The sequence below is a fragment of the Microtus pennsylvanicus genome, chromosome 4, assembly GCF_037038515.1.
Source record: "Microtus pennsylvanicus isolate mMicPen1 chromosome 4, mMicPen1.hap1, whole genome shotgun sequence".
Classification (NCBI taxonomy): Eukaryota; Metazoa; Chordata; class Mammalia; order Rodentia; family Cricetidae; genus Microtus; species Microtus pennsylvanicus.
In genome coordinates, this window is record NC_134582.1 from 67,558,597 (window position 1) to 67,581,144 (window position 22,548).

At 39.4% G+C, this 22,548-nt stretch overlaps 1 protein-coding gene across 2 annotated transcripts; it reads right to left on the minus strand.

Moving 5' to 3' along the window:
* Nucleotides 1-1,535: 1,535 nt before the first annotated feature.
* Nucleotides 1,536-21,752, minus strand: Impact (impact RWD domain protein). 2 transcript variants are annotated; one of them, XM_075969271.1, is made up of 11 exons: nt 21,616-21,744; nt 20,894-21,022; nt 19,743-19,795; nt 18,676-18,738; nt 15,029-15,114; nt 11,456-11,578; nt 10,666-10,763; nt 8,505-8,578; nt 6,489-6,579; nt 4,677-4,811; nt 1,536-4,123 (listed from the first exon to the last, which is right to left on the minus strand). In XM_075969271.1, the coding sequence occupies exons 1-11, from the start codon at nt 21,649-21,651 to the stop codon at nt 4,058-4,060; spliced, it is 954 nt and encodes a 317-aa protein (XP_075825386.1). In that variant the 5' UTR covers nt 21,652-21,744; the 3' UTR covers nt 1,536-4,057. The 2 variants fall into 2 exon arrangements, with proteins under 2 accessions (XP_075825386.1, XP_075825387.1); XM_075969272.1 differs by lacking the exon at nt 20,894-21,022 and having other exon boundaries at nt 21,616-21,752.
* Nucleotides 21,753-22,548: the final 796 nt, after the last annotated feature.

Genomic DNA, 22,548 nt, shown 5'->3' on the forward strand with positions numbered 1-22,548 from the left:
GATGACCTGAGTTCAATCCCCAGGACCCACAGAGTCAAAAGAAGGCGTCAATTCCTGACCTCTACACATGTGCGTGCACACAAACACATACACGTACACGCGCAAGCACACACACAGAAGTAAAAGTGTAATTAAAATGTTTTGGAACTGTCTACATACATTCACTAAAGGCACAGGTAAGCAATGTTCCTAGCAGCACTAACTATGATAGCTTCAACCTGGAAACTCAAATATTTATAAACAGAATAAACCGCCATGCTCTTTCAATAGAATAGTATGCAGTGAGAAGAAACACTGCTACACAAAATTACCTAGATGAGTCTCCTGATCCAACACTGAAATGAAGAGTCAAAACTGTGAGGCTCTGGGCCATTCCATGAAGATCTAGCTCAAAGCAGCCCAAACTCCTCTCCAGTGTGAGAAAAAGGGAAGTGGTTACTCATAGGAAGAGCCAGGGTATGGGAAGCACAAGTCCCTTTAGTTCCATCCAAGTGCTGGCTACATAACAGTGTTCACTAGGTGAAAATTCACCAACAAAATGCATCAAGAAAGGGAAAAAAAGAGCTTTGATTTCCTATCTTCTACAACAACTAGGAATGAGGATCAAACCATGAGACTGTAATTTGGAAAGAGAACGTAAGAAACTCTTTAGCGACTTGGGATACAGCTTGTTCAGTAAAGTCCTTGCCACACAAGCATGAAGACTGAGTTCGGATCTCCAGCACCAGGGAAAACATTAGTGTTAGGGATGGGAGGTCAGAAAGAGGAGTTCACTGACTAGCAAGTCAGCACAACTGATGAGTTCACATTGTCTCAAACACGGACTTCTAGCATACACATACACAAATAAAAACCTTCTTAAAGAAAGTATGGCCTTGAGGTTAAGTAGTTTTTAGATATGACACCCCTACCCCCCCCAAAAAAAAGATGTGCGAAAAGAGGAAACGACTGAGGATATACGAGGTGGTCCAGGGCTTGCCTAACACTTACAAAGCCCTGGGTTCTATGCCCAGCATTGCCAAAAGAGTGGGATGGAGATAATTCAGGTCTCTGCTGACAGGCACTGCTAAGAGGAGGAAGGCAGTTCTATATTCAAGGAAACTGGAAACATGTATCTAACAAAGGAGCTGTGTCTAGAATGCATTTCCCTAGTCTGGAAAAGAAACTCAGGACTTTATATGATGCTGTTACTAGGCAAGACTGTGTTATGGTACAAAGGGCTTCTATAATGGCACTTTTTTATGGACACTGGGAATTTTATTAACCACACAGCTTATTTTCCCACTTTTTTTAAAACTGATACTCTAAGCATTTTCTAATAGTGATGAGAATAAGGACGGGGCTACTCTACAAAGTACTGTGAGAATATATAAGTCCGTCATGAAGAATCCCATGTTTCATGCAATGAAACAATACTTCACATTTGCTTCTAAGAGCTAAAATCTGAAGAAGAAAAAACTTGCTGAAAACAACTGGGGGATGAGTTTGTATATTACAAAGTACCCGAAGACAGAATACAATGCAATCATAAAAAGTTAAGCCATAGAAGAATATTTATTGATATGGGAAAATGTTAACAATATACTTCGATATGAAATGTACAGGATAAAAAACAGTATATATACTTTAATACCATTTTTATGGAAAGAAAAATAACCATATATACAAAACCATGCATAAGAAAAAAATAAGAACTGAATACACCGTTTATGGTTATCTCTTTAGTGAACTGGATGTGGTTAAAGCTTTCCCAATACACTGAACCTGCCCTGCACACAGTATCTGCTTCATCTGTTCTGTGATTGGTTTTAACTAATTTCCTCCCAGCAGCCTGTATTGAGGCACACAGACACCTCCTTATGCAGCTAATGCCCATCAAAGTAGATGCTGCCTTTATACTGGCACGGGAAGACCATGTTAACTAAAATAATACAGAGAACACCACAGCAGATGCCTGGCTACAGAAAGGTATTATTTGGAAAACTAGAAAATTCTCTATAAATTATTTTTCTCTATTTTAATAGAGAAAAATATGTTATCATTATTTTGTATTGATGGTAAGTGTTAACTATGTACTTTCTGGTATTAGAACTGAGGAATTTGGGATATCTCCTCCCATCTGAAGAGAAGAAGGCTAAGGAGCTCAACCCACAAAACACTGTTAGTAATCTTATAAAATTAAGAAAACAACATTTTTTTAAGTGAAGGAAAATGAGGTCAGAGATATAAAAAATGTTTTGTCTTCTGTAAACACTAATACATTTTAGACAAAACACCAGGGAATAAACTCAAAACCAGAATGCTGGAAAAAAATTACTCCTTCCGCCTGCAGCATAAATCTTAGTGCTTTTACCGCTTTTCACATGTCTGAAATGTCAAGACTGTGAAATTATCTTTAGCAAATAATGTTTAACTTCCGTAAGTTAATACATAGGATATACTCAGCATTTCATGGAAACAGAGGTTAAGTGCTCCAAATACACACATATAGGTCATCCTATAATTCTCGATAACTTACAACATTAAATAATGTTGAAAATAAGACTTCTGTCTCAGAACCCACTCTAGTGTAGAGCTGGGTCCTGGATTCCTATTTAAAATACCAAGTGAGGGTGTGGATCTTTCAAGGTTGAAGGGTAAAGAAAAACATCTGCTCAACCTGACGTGCTCCACGTTCCAGTACCATCCCAAAGCTGCTTCCTAACTTCTTATCCCATCCTTGGGAGGGAAGTCAAACAGCACGTAATCACTTGATCAACTTAGTAATTGTTGGCATCCTGCCTGAAAGATAACAGCGCACAACTTACCTACATCTCAAAGGGAAACTCCCAGTCTTTTTCCTTACAAGTAACATGCAAGTGAAAAAAAATTAAAGAAATAAAACACTTTTCAAAAGGGAGATTTGCCAAGAATTTGTAGACAAAAGCTTCTTTTTCTAATGAAAAGATCTGTCCCTCCACCTCCCAGCAAAAACCACAGAACTAAAAGAGTGGAGCAAGTGTGCATCAAACTAGTCCAGTTCTCAGCCCGCATCCGTGGAGCAAGTGTGCATCAAACTAGTCCAGTTCTCAGCCCGCATCAGTGTGCATCAAACTAGTCCAGTTCTCAGCCCGCATCCGTGGAGCAAGTGTGCATCAAACTAGTCCAGTTCTCAGCCCGCATCAGTGTGCATCAAACTAGTCCAGTTCTCAGCCCGCATCCGTGGCATTCTGCCGCCTCTACATTATTCTCTCAGCGTCCCTATGTCGGGCACAGCACAGGGAAGAACAAACAGAAGGGGCTTCCAGGTTGTCCAGCAACACTGTAATATTTCATCAACACACTTGCAGAATGGAAGAGCCCCAGAGACTTGGCTCACTATGTTCTACTACAGGAATTATAACAAAAGGCAGAAACTAAAAAAAAAAAAATCACTTTTTAAAATTTTACAAACTGTTGCGACCAATTTGCAACAATACTGAGGAATAACACTTGGCACATAATCACAGGTGAATACTTCTGGATGTCACTTCATCACTCATGATAAACACTTGGCACATAATCACAAATGAATACTTCTGGATTTTTACTTAATCTATTACTCCATGATAAACACTACAAAATGAAACATGACAAGCTTGTGAAATCACAAGGAAAAGACTCTCCAAGATGTCAGTCATCAACAAGCTCCCACTCTAATAAGCTACAGGGAGCACTAAAGCATGTTTACGCAACAGTATGGCAATTTCTACCACAAGAAACCAGGCATTAATGGTCATCGGAAGGCACCTGACACTGAAGTACACTGAAGTACAGTCAGCTCAGGTACACCTCCGAGTTACAGGGAGTGGTAATTAAGCTTGTGTCAGTTCTTCTGCACAAGCCTGACACACATGGGAATAGATCCTAAATTCTCTATTTCCGGCAAATGATAGAACCAAAGATGGAAACGTAGTATGCTGGTGTCCATGATGGTGGCTGACTCGAGCTATCATGTGTGTCAGCTTTGCGTGTTCATTAACCACTGTGGAATGTGTACATATGACTCGAAAATTAACATTTTATACAGTTTCAAGTATTAATGCTCACTCCTCTTCTTGTCTTTCTTTACTTTCTTCTTTCCCAAACTCTTAGAGGACTCCTCCTGAAAAAGAAAGCAGTCAATGCAGCACCATGTATAGACAGGCCCTCACAGCAACCACACAGCTGCTCTAAGTGGAAAATCATAAGTACTTTTAAAGGCATCAGCATTGTGCCTGAAGACACTTTGGCTTATAGTCTACTATAATATTTCCATCTATCGCCATTCTTCCAAGTCTAAATAGTTATGAACGTATGTAAAGTATAAGCAAAACAAACTCAACATATAAAGAACACATCTACAGACATGTCAGGGAAGCACGTACTCTGAAACCAACACAGGATTTGGGGACTTGACATCGACTTCTCAGTGTGAGAGCTCACAGCTCTCTGGACCTCGGATAGTATTTAAAGGGCTTTCAGCTTTTTCTACTCCAAACTCTACAGACCAGACAGATAAAATTAGATTCTCCCACATTCTGACTAAAGTCTAGGTCTTCAGCTTCCGAGTTCAATAGCTTTACCAATACAATGTTAATATTTTCATCCATCCTTAATTTCCCTTTTGTCGTTTACACTGATAGCAAGCTCTAGCCACAGCACTGACAGCTACTTACAGCTGAACTTGTGAAGTTCTTCTCTACCAGTATATTCCTGGCACAGTTATTGATGTGTTTGAAACGATCAGGTCCTAGCAGAATTCCTCCATACCAACGGGATACCACCACCATGACATTCTTCACATTCAAAATCTGTTATTGTCAGAAGCATAATAACACATAAATAGATATGTACAAATGTGAGTTGAAAGAATGAAATAACCACCAGGTGGTGGTGCACGCCTTTAATCCCAGAACATGGGAGGCAGAGACAGGCCAGGCGGAGCTCACTGAGTCTGAGGAGAGCCTGATGATAAAGTGAGTTCCAGGATAGACAGAACTGTTACACAGAGAAACCTTGTTTCGAAAAAAAACAAAAAACAAACAAACAAAAGAATGAAATACCTGATATATAAAATAGCATGCACTTAGTAGTTTCTAACAACTCAGGAAGGAAAAGTTAGGACAAAGGAAATTTGGTAGGGCAATACAGTGTTCTATAATCTCAAACTGTTAACTTTAGAACCATCAGTCAGAGAAAGCTATGGTTTGTTTTTGTTTTGTTTTGTTTTTACCAGAAACATAAGCAAAAACAAACAAAAACCTGAACCAACTACCAAATAGAAGAGGACCTGTGACACGTGACAAGTGTGGCCTTTGAAATGAAGCCACCAATGTTCACATCTGATACAAGACAAAGCTCCTACTTAAGAGAAAGGCCTCATTAGAAAGCAAACTCCACATACAGGAATAAAAGAGACCACAGTGACTACTGAGGCAAAAAATAATCCACTCTTCAAGCTAATGCACAATCTGCGATCACCAGATGCATGAAGGAAAGCAGCAGGATGGAAGAGAAACTAAAATGGACCTGGAAAAACTTAGGCTAAAACAGTTCAATAAAGGAACTCAGATGAATGCACACAGACAAAAACTACTTTCTCTGTAAAAACTGAATAAGAATCCTATGAAAAACAGGAAAAAAGTTAATACAGGAGCTGGAGAGATGGGTCAGTCATTAAGAGTACTTGCTGTTCTTGCAAGGACACAGGTTCAATTCCCAGCACCCACATAACAGTTCAATCATCTGAAACTCCAGTTCCAGGGGATCCAATCACATCTTCTGGCCTCTGCAGGTACTGCATGCACATGGTACACAGACATACTGCATACAAACATCCATATACATAAAATATTTTTTTAGAAAGGAGAAACTATTTTTAATAAGGAAGAAAATATTGCTTAAGAAAATTAAATGCAAGGTTGTTAAAAATACACAAACTTTGTGCCAGGCAGTGGTGGCGCACACCTTTAATCCCAGCAGGCAGGTGGATCATTTTAAGTTCAAGGCCAGCCTGGTCTACAGAGTGAGTTCCAGGACAGCCAGACCTACACAGAGAAACCCTGTTAACAAAATCTAAAAACAAAACAAACAAACAAAAAAAACCTTTGGAAGACAGCCAAGAAAATGGCTCAGAACATAAAAAGAGAAAAGCAATTTAACTTTTAACAATGAAACATCCTTTATCTACCCCATGTTTCAGTAACCAACTAACAGGAAGTTTCACAGAGACAGAAGAGAAGAGACGCAGGGAAGTCACTGCAAGGAAACAAGGAGCCGTTTCCCACAGATGCAGACAATCTTGCACTTTTTCCTAGAATACACTCGGTATTAACTCTTGGCACTCTGACTCAATCCAGTGGTGAAGATTGCTCCTCAATCAATGTTTATGACCAGTACCACACATCATTCTTCCTAAGTGGAGCTCTGGTCTGTTGGAAAACTCTAAGGTTTGTAAGTGCACATTCAGAGTTGAGCTCTATACTGACCTCCATGAGATGAAGAAGACGGCCCCCAGCAGCTGTTTCTCCATCATCCTCACAGTCCTGTAAGAAGGTCTGCTTGTCCTCACAGTATATCCTAAAATATACAGAAAGGGCTATACTTGGAACCATCGAAGTATAATAAATATGTCATATAAATGTTAGTCCTCAATATGACCACCTCAGAAATTAACATATTTATCTTAAAATCCTTCTTGTACTCTGTCTGAGGCATTCTTGTGGCTGGCTGGGCACATAAGCTCATCTTCACAACGGGGACACTAGGACCCAGCGGTTTCCCCTTTTTACTAAAGTACTGCTTTTGTGAGAATTTACACATGCAATTTCCTGAAAGCTGTGAGTTAATGCAGAGCCGTGACAGAGAGCTGGCTGCAGAGAATATACTGCATCAAGGCATTATACCACAGGACCTGCAAGGGGATATGCAAGAAATAGGAAGCACACTCCTGTCTTCAAAGAGACCACACAGAATGAAAAAATGGAGATGAAGGCCAGCGTACGTGAATGTTTTATTTTCTTCCTCTCATTTCATCCAGCTATCAAGTTTTAATATATTGCTGGACATAGCAGTAAGTGACTGTGACCCCAACACTTAGAAGGTAAAAGTGGGATCAGTTTAACACCCAATAAAGCAAGTTGGAGGTCAGCCTGGGCTATATGAGACCCTACCCAAGCAAACAAACAAACAAATAAATAAGCAAGCAAGTAAGCAAACAAAAAGGGCTACATTAAATTTCTATCTAGATACTGTTCAGAGGGCACACATTCATATGCATGTAAATCTTTTTTTTTTAAGATGTGAAGCAACTAATAGGAAAAACTCTCTTACGCAAACTGAATCTTTTGAATTTAAAGTCTGGCTAACCTAGACTTTATAAACATTCAACTGAATTTTAAATTTATACCAACTCCATCTATCTATATTCTGCTTTACTTTAGGGCTAAGCTACATCTTAACTCTTACCATTTGGTATGTTTTCAATGTTCTTTATGTCTTCGCAAATCAGCTACACATGCACTTAAACCCCAAAAGCTCTCAACTCGTTATTTATAGGAGTATAAATGGATTTAAAATAACCATGTTCTTTATGTCTTCGCAAATCAGCTACACATGCACTTAAACCCCAAAAGCTCTCAACTCGTTATTTATAGGAGTATAAATGGATTTAAAATAACCTTTGGGAAAATTTGAAATACATATCAAGTTTCAGAAGTATTCATACTTTTTGATAATTCTACTATAAAATCATTTTCTTCCTTTTAATTATATCTGTACTCCATTTTTTAAAAAGGTGAGGAGCTGGAAGGTAGGCACCTTACCAGCTCAGTACAAGCATGAGGCCCTAAGTCTGCAACTCCAGCACCCACGGAAAAGTCTGGGGTAGCAATGTGTCCCTGTAGCCCTGCACTGAGGGAACAAAGACCAGGGGGGATGAGGATGTACTGGCCAGTTAGTCTAGCCAAACTAGTGAGCTCCAAGCTTATCTGGAAGCCTTGTCTCACCCAGCAGTGATCTCTGGCCTCCACTCAGAAAAGCATGTCTCTCCACACATGTGCACACAAGGAGAAGTGATAAAGCTACTCTGCAGAAATAATCCAATTCATGTTCAAAACATGTCGGCCAGATTTACTTCACAATAGTGAAAATCAGATAAAGTACAATGAAAAAGAAACAGCAAAATAAATTGAGGTGTAGAACCCAAAGACATTGAAACAATTTTTAATCAAGTAAATATAGAAAATATTTTTATCAATTAAAAATAGAGGACACAAATTATAGTACTGAAAAGAGTTAGCATCTCACAGAAAAGACAACACACACCAAACACTAGCAAAGGCAGTTAGCAGAAGCCGTGCCCTCCTTCTGTCTCTCTTCCTGCAGTGTGTAAATATTTCACAGGTCTACCAGTATAATAAAAAAACAGCTATATTTCAAAATCATGCATAATTTCCCAAGCACTGTTTATGAATTACATAGTCTAAAGACTGACAGTCACTTACCTATAGGCATAGATATTGTGGGTGGCACTGGCTATTTTCTTATTTTCATACAACTTGGCAAGAACCATTTTCACCTTTAAAAACAGTGATATAAACAAATATGGCTTTTATTTGCTCTCTAAATGCTAGAAAATTAGAATTAAAATGATTTCATATAAACCTTATACCACAACAGTTCCTTAAAGGGTCCACTGAGTTCTGAAGTGATCTAATAGGGCAGACACTTCCTGAGCACTAATAACCAACAGATGTTTTAGTCTGTATGTCTAAGGCACAATATATGAGAATGTGTTCCTCAGGTAGAGAACTTTTCATGTAAACGCAAGCATTTCCAGAAGCTAGCTCTGAAATTTCCTCAGTGTGCCCACTCTTATGATAGGTGTACAGTACAGCATGCTCCCAATGTGATAAAAATCACAACTTTCTCTAGGAATCAAGCATGCTTCACAGAGGAGTCCTGAGCCAGCCCTTGGAAGTGACAGTCCTTCTGCATCAAAATGCAAGGGAGAAGAAGGAGCATAAGGAAGAAATTCACTCAGAGGACAAATGCAAGGAATAGGAGGATTGGATAAATAACTAAATAACAAATAAAAAAAATGCAAAGTCAAAACAAAAATTTCCAATCAACAAGAGATATATTTCCACATAAATGTAAAATTATTGAATATGAGTGAGTATGTGTTATGAATGTCTACCCAAGACTCAGCATTAACTGGTATCTGAATTTCCTGTCAACCCTGTAAGGAGTAAGAAGAGAGGCTGAGGAAATGCTGCATGCAGCTCCTTAAGAATATGAAGAAGAGGTGAGAAGCACCATTAATGGTACATTAGGAATTAAACAAATGGCTAGAGTTTAGATTTTTCCCTTGCAATGGAAATCAGCAAAAATTCTGTGAGAAGGAGGCTGGCTGGAAAAGAGAGTGAGAGGCAGTCAGATTGCCACAAACTCATGAGAAATACTGAAAACCACTTGAGATGAACTCAGAGAGGCCAAGTCTAACATATACTATGCACTTGCTGTCATCAGTTACCACTTTCAAGTTGCAGGCTGGGGATCAATACAGTAGGGTAGGCAATCGTCTTAAAGACAATCTCAGCTCACAGTCTAAAGGTCTGTGACTGAGAAGAGGGTCCAGGATGGCAAATTAATTAGAGTGTGTGAGAAGGAACCTGAGGGATATGAACAAAGCCAAGGACAAGAGAAGATCAGTCAGCTGAGTGGAAAAGCGGTCCTCCTGAGCACACATCTAGGCAGAAGAAATGTCCCCTCCCAGACACTGAGAGTAAAGTCCTTGTAAAAAGAACTCTATTCCTAAGAGTCAATGCTTCAAAGGTGCTTAGAGGGCTGGGGCAATAGGGCACTGGCATAGAGATGTGAGGTTCTGGGTCTGATTCCCAGCACTGCAAAGAAAAGGAAAGGGGTGGAGGTCAGAGTAGAAACAGAGTCCAAAGGAAGGAGCTACCCCTGGAGGGTGAGCAATGGACTGTAACTTTTCCTGTTGTTTGCGGTTTATGTAAAATTGGAACTGCCTTGCCCATCAGAACAGTTAAATTTCTGCTAGATCATAAAGACAGACCCTGCTGAAAAGAAGAAGAGAGACAAGGACCTACAAACAGAGGTTTTGAAGAATGAGTTGTCATTTACATCCTTTGTAAGAATAAGGTCGACTAACACCAAGAAACGACATGTGGAAGACTGGACTTGGCATATGGGCCCAAATGCTCTCCCTCATCAGGCAACAGTAAAAAAGACTTAGCTTCACATATTCAGTAGAACAAATAATTCTTTTTGACCAGCTAGTAAGCATCATGAATTTCTATAGTAACACGTTTTTCTTAAAGATTAAGAAAAGATTTTCATAAAGAGTAAGATCTAGTCAGAATTTAAATACAGCTCTAACATTGGTGCTCAGTGGTAGAATGCTTATCTTGAATAGAAATGACCTAGTTTAATCCTCAGCAAAAAATCAAAATTTAAATACAATTTTAAAAGCAAAAACAAGCAAATCTCTCATGGTCACAGAAATTTGGGAGTGGGAAAACAAATAAATGATACTTTCCTCATGTGAAGTCGTAAGAGTGAGAAGAAAGGTGTCGCTGCAAAACCATCCCAGGACCACACTGGTGGAAGAGGGTCAAGGTGGGTAGGACAGTCACGCACCTGCTGAGGACAGACTACGGGGGCCACATGTGCCTGAAAAGTGCTCCTTCGGTCTGTAATAGGAACGCCATGATCAACGGGAGGCGATTCTTCTATTTCTATAAAGTCAAAGAATTAATTTACCTTTTAAAAAATCAGCTATAAAGGAAAAGAACTGGGATGTAAAAAATATTGTATGGAAAAGCTAAACAAAAGCAGCATGAATAATCACCTACCAAAATTAAACTTTTAGTAAAATGTTCATAAATGTATTGTATGTAAGAGAAAAATAAATGATTTTCACTGTCATTGCTACAAATCCAGCACTCAAATACTGGACTGCTGTACTAGTTCAAATTGAGACAGCATCTAGTTTCTAAGAGAGTAGAGGGCTCCTCAGACCAAAGATTGACAAATGCTTACACCACAACTTGTTTCTCCATGTAGGCCAACCTCTGGACTGGGAAATCTCTGACTGGCTTTATATTGTGTGGCTGTAATATAATGTTTTCTAATAGAACTGCTCCTATGTCATATAATGGAATTTAACACAATAATACTATATCCAGACAGTATCCCACAAAAGTGCAATGATTTTCAGCTGTTCTACCTTTTCAACAACTTTAAGAATCACTATAAATGAACTATGGTAAAGACCCTAACTGTCTTGACTGCTGCTAACCAAAAGGAAGGGAACACATTTCAACATCTATGAGAAAGCAAGCAAGCACTCCCTCACATATTAACCTTTCCCGTTTCTAGGTCTCTCTAGAAAGATCTCCTCCAGAGGAACTAGTTAAAAACACCATACCTGGTACACGTTCACTGATGTTCAAGTCCAATGTTTGAACTGCATTTTCTCGCTGACGCTGTACAATGAGGTTATTTCCACATCTAACATCTTTCGCTTCAGTTTTTTTCTTTACATCTGGGCCTACGTGAATATGAGACATTATGATTGATCCATGAAACTAAAAAGAAATTACACCTACCAAAATCATTGAAATCCTAGCACTTGGAAGTCAGACAGAGGCAGGCAGATCTTGGTTAGATCCAGGCCAGCCTGGTCTACATAAGAAGTTCCAGGTCATCCAGAGCTATATAGTGAAACCTGTTTAAAAAAAGAAAAGAAGCAAAAATTGGATCCTGACCTCTATACACCATTCTTCAAAAGAATAAAACATGATTTTCCTTACAACAGAATTCTAAGAAATAAATAAACGAAGGATATGAGGGGTTTTTTAGCCATGAGATAAAAATCAGAGTGATTTTTGATAAGACTACTGATGGGTACTAAGACTGCGGGTAAGAGTGTTTTCAAGAAAGAACAGGAAGGGAAGGAGAGTAGCTCAGGGGCAGGGTACTCCCTGCATGGCACATCCCTGCTTCAATCCCCAGTACAGAAAGAAGAAAAGGAAGTGCCTCAGCGGGGCCTTACGGAACATTCCACCAAAACTATAGTCTTAAAAGAAGGAAGCAAGAATATTATGTGAGCTTGGGAATTTGAGGTTAACCTGGGTACTGGGCAACATAGCAAAGCCCTATTTTTCCCACCAATTAATAAATAAGTAAATTAAATGAATAAACCCACCTCTCCCCACACAAAAGGAAAGACATTAACTACCATGATTAATTTTACATGTTAACTTAGTGAGGCCCTAACGTGGATATCTTTGAACAAACACTATTACTGATGTTTCTATGAGGTCATGTTCTGGATGGGATCGACATTTACAGCCACCAGCTCTGTCCCCCATCACAATGGAGCCTCATCCACGCTAAGGGAAAAGGCTGACCTCCATAGGAGGATACTCTTTCAGCATCTCTGTCCCCCATCACAATGGAGCCTCATCCATGCTAAGGAAAAAGGCTCACCTCCATAGGAGGATACTCTCCCAGCAGACTATCTTTGGACATAAACTGCAACATTAAATTACACTGTGCTCATACCTGTACAAGCCAATCCCTCAAAATAAAGCTCTATATGCATACAGTATGGGGTTTGGTTTTCTGGAGAAGCCCAACATACTAACTTTATGGTGGCAACAATTGGTGGATAAGGATCGAGGTAAACACTGGTAGTCAGGAGACAAACTGATCTCATGAACTTCCTGGTGTGGTGTCATGTGCTGTAAAGCACTTAGTAAGCAAACTGAAGTCAGAAACTTCTCACTGTGCTGCATGTAAAAGATACAGTATTGTTTCTAGGTGCTCTCACCAGAAACAGCTCACTGCAGTCACAAGCTGTCAAGACCAAACCATCAGCATTCCATAAAATAAGTGGTCAGAAAATTCAGAAGTGTCAAGGCTATATAAGTTAACAAAAGGGACTGGAGTGGGACTCAGTCATTAAAACGCTTACCACACAAGCAAGAGGACCTGAATTCTGTCCCTAGAGTCCTTCCCACTGATCCAGAGGCAGAAGCAGGAAGACGCGTGAGGCTCACTGAGTAGCCAGCCTAACCCAATTGGGGTGCTCCAAGCCAATGAGAGTCTATTTCAGGAGGAAGAATGCCATTTCTGCAGATAACATCCAACACTGTCCTCTGGCTCCATGTGTGCACAAACATGCACCTGTGCACACATGTGCGTGCACACACACACATACACACATATGGACATATGCTCAGACATTTGTTTAGAAAGTCCAGGGGGTGGTGGCACACGCCTTTAATCCCAGCACTCAGGAAGCAGAGGCAGGTGGATCTCTGTGAGTTCGAGGACAGCCTGGTCTACAAGAGCTAGTTCCAGGACAGGAACCAAAAGCTACGGAGAAACCCTGTCCCGAAAAATCAAAAAAAAAAAAAAATTTAAAGATTTTATTGTAGAAAAAAACAAAATTATACTGAAATAAAATGACTAACTACTTGACAAGCAAGGCCCAGGTCACTAACTCTTACCCTAATATAGTTCTTTAACACGGTTTTATGTTTGCTGTTTCTTTACTTTTACAAAAAAATTAGAATAGAAAAAAAATGGGCACAGGATTTGCTAGGTATATATTCGAACACTAAGCTACATTCCCAGTCCAAAAACATTTTAAAGAAAAAGACTCAAATGGAACTTTAAAATAAAGTTTTAAAGTACTTTCCAACACTAAACAGCTTCAGAATCTGCAGAGCCGCAGCTACGGAGGGCACGCCACTGCTGCAGGAGTGTAGTTTGCTGGAGCTCAGGATTCTGAACTGGTGACATGCTCCACTCTCCAGCAAGCCTAACTCTCCAAGACAAACTGGCGAAATCGCGGGGTCTTTCGACTGTTAGAGACTTACTCTTTGTCATTCATGCTCTGAGTGCTGTGAGATCAAAACATGGATCCAAAGTCAAAGAAAACACTTCAACATTGTTACAGAGATCAGTGTCTTTATGCCACTCTCTCCACTCCTCTCTGATTTTTAACAAAGCAGTAAAAATATTTGCTTCTATAGAAAAATGACAAAAAAAACAAAGTCATCTGGAAACACATACACTGCTATCAACTTTAACATACAACACAATTGGTTCTCTGCCAACAACCCTCATTTTAAAATTCTAAATACGCCACAGGGCTCTTTCATAATTCTTCCCCCAACACTGAAAACAACTTTATCGGGGGTGACAATAGAAAGTGATTTAGAAGAAATACCAGGGTAAATGGAAATGGAGTTCTTTCTCTCCAAAGGCCATGGTGGTGCCTGACAGCACAGCAGAGTGAAGGGGAAGGAAGCCCACGCTGTCACCTACCCAGCAGCTCAATAAAAGGCTGGCAATGCAGGATGGTTTCACATTCTAGGTAAAGGTTACTCCTTTACTCAGAATGGTGAATAATCATGGTGTGTGAATTATATCTCATTTGAAAGCCTACTTTAAAATTAAATTCTATATCCTAATATTAGTCAAAATACTTCTCAGAGTTATTTTTTGATGAATACTAGATTTGTTTAAGACTAATATCTAATTTATATGTCCAAATCTTGAGGAATTCTACTAAGATCATAATACCTTAATGATTCAAGAAGAATGTACTTTAGATTCAAGTTTTTTCCCCACAAAATTCTACATTCTAAAAGTATAACCCACAGAGACACTTTAGAGAAGAAGCTGCTATAACTTCCTGAGTAAGTGAACTCTCAAGAGGAACTTCTTGTGATAGAAAATCCATAAACTTTGCAGGACATAGTGTCACTGCCTTTAATCACAGCACACAAGGGGCAGAGACAGGCAAATTTCTGAGTTCGAGGCCAGCCTGGTCTACAGAGCACATTCTAGGGATACACACACACACAAACACACATACACAGAGAGAGAGAGAGAACCAAAATATGGATTTTTCAGGTGTAATTTCAGTCATAACACCCGTACGGAAACGTAACTACTCCAAATAAAGCATCACTCGCAGTCTCACCTGGCTCTGCCGTCTGCGCCTTCTGTATCAGAACATCTCTTATTTTCTCCACCCACAGGTAAAGAATACTTTCACCAATATTCTGCCTAAACAAAATCCAGGGATAAAATTCATTATTTCAAAAACACATCTCAAATTTAAAATATTTATTTACAATTATAAACCTAAGATATTATAATAAAATCTAACCATATCTTTCCAAATACATAAAGTTTACCAACATTTATGTCTGAGTAACATAATGCTGATATATTGTGTATATCAGCATTAAAGATTCTAAATGGCTCCAAAATTATTATATCTTACTTAAAACTAAATTAAGGAGAACACTCAAGGAAAGGAAAGAAGTGTCTAAATCTGAACTACACAAATGAGACAGGTATAGACATGATTTGTTCCGATCCATGAGTGGTTTTAGGATTTGTATCTGATCACCACTAGCTTTACTCGACTCTTTGAACAATTCAATCTACTTGTTTGAGACACAAATCCTTCAACAAGACATCTGTATACAGAATATATTGAGATTCTCTCAGGAATTTAGTTTAAGAGATCTAAAACACATGGAACTCAACAGCTTTATATCCATAACATGTTTTTTGACAAATTAGTCTATTGCATAATTGATTCATTTTGGTTTCAAATATGTGGCTGCCTCAAATAATTAAATTCATCTCAAATCACTGAGAAAAAGAATAGGTTTTGAGCTTTGAAGTTAAATGATAAGACATCAATAAAATAAAGACCAAGTAACTTGTTTTTAGGGAGTGATGCTAACTCTGTTAGCTTTGGGGTGTGTTTACAGAAATGCCCAAACTATGTCATAGCAACACCTTACTGCTTTCCTTCAAAACCTCCCTCAAAATTATTATCCTCATCAGGAGCCACCACAGGAAACTTACAAAACAATCCCTTTTCTAGACCATCTAACCCAGCCATCTCCCTGGAGCCTAGCTTCTGGCACTAAATCGGTCTTTGCTGCACCCCTTTGCAAGCTTTATTTGTCGCGAGAACAGACAGCAACCAGAGAGGTTTGTAAAGACAGAGAACTTTAAATGGTATTCGCATCTCTCTTCTGTGGACAGTGCAAGATCCAATGGATTAAGTGTACACCAAGTCCCAGGTTACTATATACAACAACACAGCTGATACTCAGAACTCTCCAAAGATAGCACCATGATTTCCCCCCTTATAGAGACAAGAAAACAAATTTACAGAGATCAGTTAGCTAGTCCACCAATTAAGAAGGCGTGAGCTGAAATAAGAACATAGAACCAAGGTTCAAAGCTCAAGTCAACTGCATTTTGCTCCCCTATCAAACAGCTAATGATAAGGACACACCAACAGTCTATGGGATGAATTTGTATAAAACCCACAGGCACATACTGCTGAAGGTTTGTCTGTTCTGGGTGAATCTTCAAACTAGAAGGCTTAAACACAAGACTCAATGACATAGGGAGCCCTCCCTATGTTAGAGCCTCCAGTATATAGGCTACATTGCCTGAGGTTCTGGGACTACGGTAGGGAGCAGAATAATATCAGCCCTTTCTTAGTGCTGGTAACCATTTTCTGTACAAAATCGCAGCTTTATATAAAGATCTATATCCCACTCTTATTCTAGTGAATTCCTCATCACCATCACCCTAGTAATACCCACTATACACAGTAAGTGCCAAAATGCTTATTATCACAGTTAACACTCACTAGTCTCTTTGAAACTTGAAAATCATCCCTTTGTAAATATAAACTCACATTCAAATTTTATTCTTTTTTTTGTTGTTTTTTTTTTTTTTTTTTTTCCAGACAGGGTTTCTCTGTAGCTTTTGGTTCCTGTCGTCCTGGAACTAGCTCTTGTAGTCCAGGCTGGCCTCGAACTCACAGAGATCCGCCTGCCTCTGCCTCCCGAGTGCTAGGATTAAAGGCGTGCGCCACCACCGCTCAGCTCAAATTTTATTCTTTAAAACAAGGTCTTAATGTGTGCAGCCCAAACTAGTCAGTATGTCTACTCACTATGGAGTTGAGGCTACCTGGAATCCACGCTCTTCCTATCTGTTTCTGTGCTGGGCTCACAGACTAGGGTCACCACATCAGACTCCTCATTCAGCATTTGAAAAAAAAATACCTTGGAAGAATTTCAACAATTAGTAATTTCCCACAACAACTCAATGTTCACTTCAGATGTCTCCTCCTCACAGGGCTCCCCAGGAAGACACAGCGAGAGCACGTCTGCAGAACTGCATAGCTGCTGCGTCCATGCACTGGCATTCTGTAAGACTGCTGCCCTGAGAAGCCAGTGCAGAGGCACACTGGGTATGAGGTTATCTGGGCCAAGCAGAAATCATTTCTACCACAGACCTCCAAAAGTCTACCAATAAAATACAGAAATATTTGTATTAGAAGAATTACACTTCTAATTTAAAAATTACATATTTGTCTCTTCCTGCAACAAGAATCTACTTCTATCTTTTAACTATCCACTAGGAGTTAGTGTGACTTATTTAAAAAAACAAAACAAAACAAAAACAGGTCTTCAAACTTTTGCCATTCATTGCCGCAATGAAAGCCTTTATAGAATCAGAAGCTGATTAAATTGAACAAAGCTGAAAGCCTTGTCTACTAAGCCCCTGCATCTTCCTCTTTGTTTATGCTCTCTAGCTCATAGTAGGAAATTCTGCTTTCCCACACACTTGCTTCTTGAGAGGTCCAAAGCAACAGGACTGATCAACAACAGATAGGAATCTCCAAAACTGTGACATGAAATAAACCTATTCTCTGTAAATTAGCACAAGAGTTTCACTTAAGTGGTGCACAGCTAACAAACTAATACTGTGCGCAAAATAAAGCATATTACATGGATATCACTTAATCCTTACATGATACCATCCTCATTCTATCAGTATAAAAATAAACACAAGAAAGCATGCTATTAAAAAGCTAATTCCAGAAGCTTGACCAAAACAGCCTAAAGATAACCCAACAGGCTGCTAATATTATGCAGGTACACATTCATCTGTGTGTGTGTGTGTGTGTGTGTGTGTGTGTGTGTGTGTGTTACTGGGGATCAAATCTACTACCTCATAATTCTTTACCCCAACAGTGAAAACAATTATACCGGGGGTGAAAATAGAAAGTGATTTAGAAGAAATACCAGGGTAAATGGAAATGGAGTTCTTTCTCTCCAAAGGCCATGGTGGTGCCTGACAGCACAGCAGAGTGAAGGGGAAGGAAGCCCACGCTGTCACCTACCCAGCAGCTCAATAAAAGGCTGGCAATGCAGGATGGTTTCACTCTAGGGAAAGGTTACTCCTTTACTTGGAAGGGTGAATAATTATGGTATATGAATCGCATCTCTGAACTTGTCTTCAGAAGCCAAATAAGTATTGTTACATCTTCCAACTTTAAATATTACCATATTTTTCTATCAAATGCACATGTGAAGTTATGTAATTAACCTTTTAGTTTGCTTCATGTGAATGTTTTTGTTAATAAAAGAGCCAAACAAAAGATTCAGGAAAAGTATGAGCAGATCTGTCAAGAAACCCCAGAGCAGCAATCAGTAGCAGAACGTTTGTGAAAAGCCACCTGTAAAGCCCAGAGCAGCCATGAGTAGCAGAATGTTGGTGAAAAGCCACCTGCCGCTTACTTACGTATATATTTCCTCAAGGCTGTTTGTCAAGTCTGCACGTTCTTGCCCTTTCAGCCAAGGAGCACTAAGATTGAATAAAACAGATTAAAAATTATCCAAGAATTAGATGAATATTGGAAATATTCATTAATTTTTTTAGATCTATACAAAATTAAAACATTTTCATTGACCTTAATTCATTTAATCTGCTCAAGAAACCACAGCAAAATCCACACTAAAATTACTGAATTTTAATGAGTAAAAAAAAAAAAAACCAGAAGTTGAGTTCCTAGGGTACCACAAACCTGCCCAAATTTGTATCAGTGGCAGAATCTGCTCAAGAATTTAACATTCCAGATTTGGAATGTCTGCCACAGTGCCAGGAGTTACCTTTTTTTTTTTAGCTCCAAAAGCTAGACTAACTAATAGGTAACTCTTAAAAATGAGTCCAACAAGTAAGCAAGCTGATGTGTGATTGTAAAAATGCTTTTTTTCTGAAAAGATATTTAAGAGCATTCTCTATCATTTGCAATTAGATAAAAAAATACAGAACTATTTTTATTAGTTTTATTAGCATAGTTTTGAAATACACACAAAAATAACACTTGTAGATACAACTTTTCATAGCCAATTTATGCAACTCTGTTCCCATGACTTTTCTAAACTATAGCATTAAAGGTGACATAGGTTACAAGTCACAGCATCAACAGATCAGGACCCTGCCAATGAAACTTGGACGACTAAAATGTGGTTCTTCAACAACAGCAGAGGGAGAAAGCAGGTGTGACCACCTGGAGCACCCTGGAGCTTGGGTTAGGAAGCTGAACAACAAGGAAGGCTTTCTTCCCCATCTCTAAACACAGTCCTGCAGCTTCCTGACCACTGTGAACTCAGACTTTCTTTTTTACTAAGTACCATACATCAATGTGTTTTACATCATTCTGTAAAATGCTCTATACTAACCTAGATGTTTCTACTGTCTATATTCATTTTAAACAAAGCATTTTGTATACACACAATGACTGTGTAGAAACTATCTTTGACAGTAAAATATTTCTATAAAAGTATAAAGGTAAAAATGTAGCTTACTTCAGCTGATAAACGGGCGGTGCTGTACCTGGGTACTCACTCGGTAAATTCACCTACAAGCAAGTTTTAGAACAAATTTGCTTACACTGATGACAGCTGAAAAGCAACTACATTTATAATGTCAGCCAATGAACAAGTTTCTAATTTGTCTAGACAGAAGACAAACAATTGGTTTATTTACTATTCATGGTTCTACAAAACTATGTTGTTAGAGAGGCTCTTTATGTTTTTGGAAGGTAATTCTTGGCAGAGAAACTATAAGAGAATGAAAGTTAAGAATAAGGTTAAGGGGGCTGGAGAGATGACTCAGTGGTTAAGAGCACCAGCCACTCTTCCAGAGGACCCTGGTTCAATTCCCAGTACCCACATGACAGCTCAAAACTATCTGTAACTCCAGTTCCAGGGTATCTGACACCCTCACACAGACAAACATGTGGGCAAAACAACAATGCACATAAATAAATAAATAGGAATCATTTTTAAAATTAAAAACAAAAGAAACTTAAGAAGAACAGAAATGACTAAGAAACAGATACAGGGGCACTATATACCCTGACTCCAATGAATGTTGATGCTAATTTTCATTATCCAAGTAAAAATAAAGAACCCTATAAAATACCATTAAAGATAGTCTGTGAAAAACACATGTCTTTTAAAATCAATATTGTGGAAACAAATACTGGAAAATCCACAATTCGCATTCTTTACATAAAATTATCACAGTTGTAGAATACGCGCTAAGATACAAAGTCACAATTAATCTTTTAGTCTAAGTACAAATAAATTTCAATAACAAGACAAATATAGTTCTATGAATTTTCTTCATAACCGTCTTTCTCTTAAATATTAGCCACCTTTCCTGATCTAAACCTTCTGTTATTGATTAGAGTAACAAAAGGAAGTATAACTCAAGTCTGAAAATAGATTAACAGATTAAATAATTAGAAAAATAAAGACAAGATTGCAAACAAAAAAAGCATGACCTGAGCGTAACCTGAGACTTAAATATCTATGTTTGTATAATCATGACAATAATCAGCAAAGGCAATCCAGAAAGAAATCCATGCTGCAATAATCATAAAGAGACACATGACATCAGCTATATATTAAATACTGTTGACTGGAAAACAGCTATAAAGAAGAAAAAATACCTGCAAGCAAACTGTCCATTTGGGATCATCTATGTTATCGCTGATTCTAATACAAAATATTTTGGCAGAATCGTCAATGACACACCACTCCTCGCCATAAATGGCTGCCATTGCTTCAATTTCCTCATTCTGAAAGTTGATTTTAAAAAGTCAACAAATGAACATACACAGATAAACCTATTCTCACTACCTTTTATGGCATTAACAATTAACATAAAAGGAGTCTTATGAGGCCAACTGTTCTAAGCATGCACTGCTGTCTGGTTTTTTGATACTATTGCTATGACCGCAATCAGCTTGTTAGATTTATTGTCGTTTTTAATTTGGGAACAGGACTCAGTAGGGTTATTTTTTGTTTCTTTTTGCTAACTACCTCAAAGCGCTAAAGAATTTCGGGGTTAAAACGTAATGGCAGTCATGTGTGGTGGCGCACACCTTTAATCCCAGCACTCTGGAGGCAGAGGCGGGTAGATGTCTTTGAGTACCAGGCCATCACGGTTGACATGGTGAGCTCTAGGCCAGCCACAGCTATACAGAGTGACACTGTCTCAAAATCAACGACATAATAAATAGGCCTAATGTTGGAAAATGGGAGGCAGAATAGTCACGTGCTAATGGTTGACGAGTCCCGGGCTCACAGGCTGCGGTAGAAAGGACGCACAGCCCCATAAAGCCATGACCTGCTGTACCTTGACCGCGGTTCCCTGCCAGGGGGGCCTCACCTGCCTCTGGTCGCTCCCTACGTCCCCCTCGGCCATGGGGTCCCTAGGAACAACCACACTAGCACTGTCCAGGTCGGAGAAAAACACGCAGGAAGCGGCCTCCGAACAGACCTATGGTGCACCGGAACTGAAAGTCCAGCACCGCCTACTCAAACATCTGCTTCCTGTTGCCAGCCAGGCGTGAACACAGCCCCTAGGTCTCGGGCATGCGCATTCTTTTTGCGTAATGCTTGCGTGCACAAGCAGCTCGGGGTCTTGTGTACCGCCCACAGAGTCCTCAGTACTACCGGAACTCGCGGGAGAGTTTGGGGATTTGAGTTTACCTCCCTGAACTCTCTGCCAGGCTTCTCCTGGGCTCTTTCTCCCAGAGAGCCACAAGTGTCGCGAGCTTGGGATCTTGTGTACCGCCCACAGAAGCCTCAGCACCATCGGAGCCTGTGGGAGAGTTTGGGGACAGAGTTTTCGTTCGGTTCTGTTTTTTAAAAAAATGTTCTGTCTCCTACATTGCCTGATGAAGGTTAATATCCAAGAGGTTGACGATATGTTTTTCTTTGGGTTCACCCTCTTAATTAGCTTCTCTAGGATCATGAATTATAGGCTCAGTATCAAGCTATGAAAGGAGACAGAGACCCACATTGGAGCACCGAACCAAAATCCCAAGGTCCAAATCAGGAGCAGAAGGAGAGAGAGCACGAGCAAGGAACTCAGGACCGCGAGGGGTGCACCCACACACTGAGACAATGGGGATGATCTATCGGGAACTCACCAAGGCCAGCTGGCCTGGGTCTGAAAAAACCTGGGATAAAACCGGACTCGCTGGCTGAACATAGCAGACAATGAGGACTGCTGAGAAGTCAAGAACAATGGCACTGGGTTTTGATCCTACTGCACGTACTGGCTTTGTGGGAGCCTAGGCAGTTTGTTTTTTTTTTC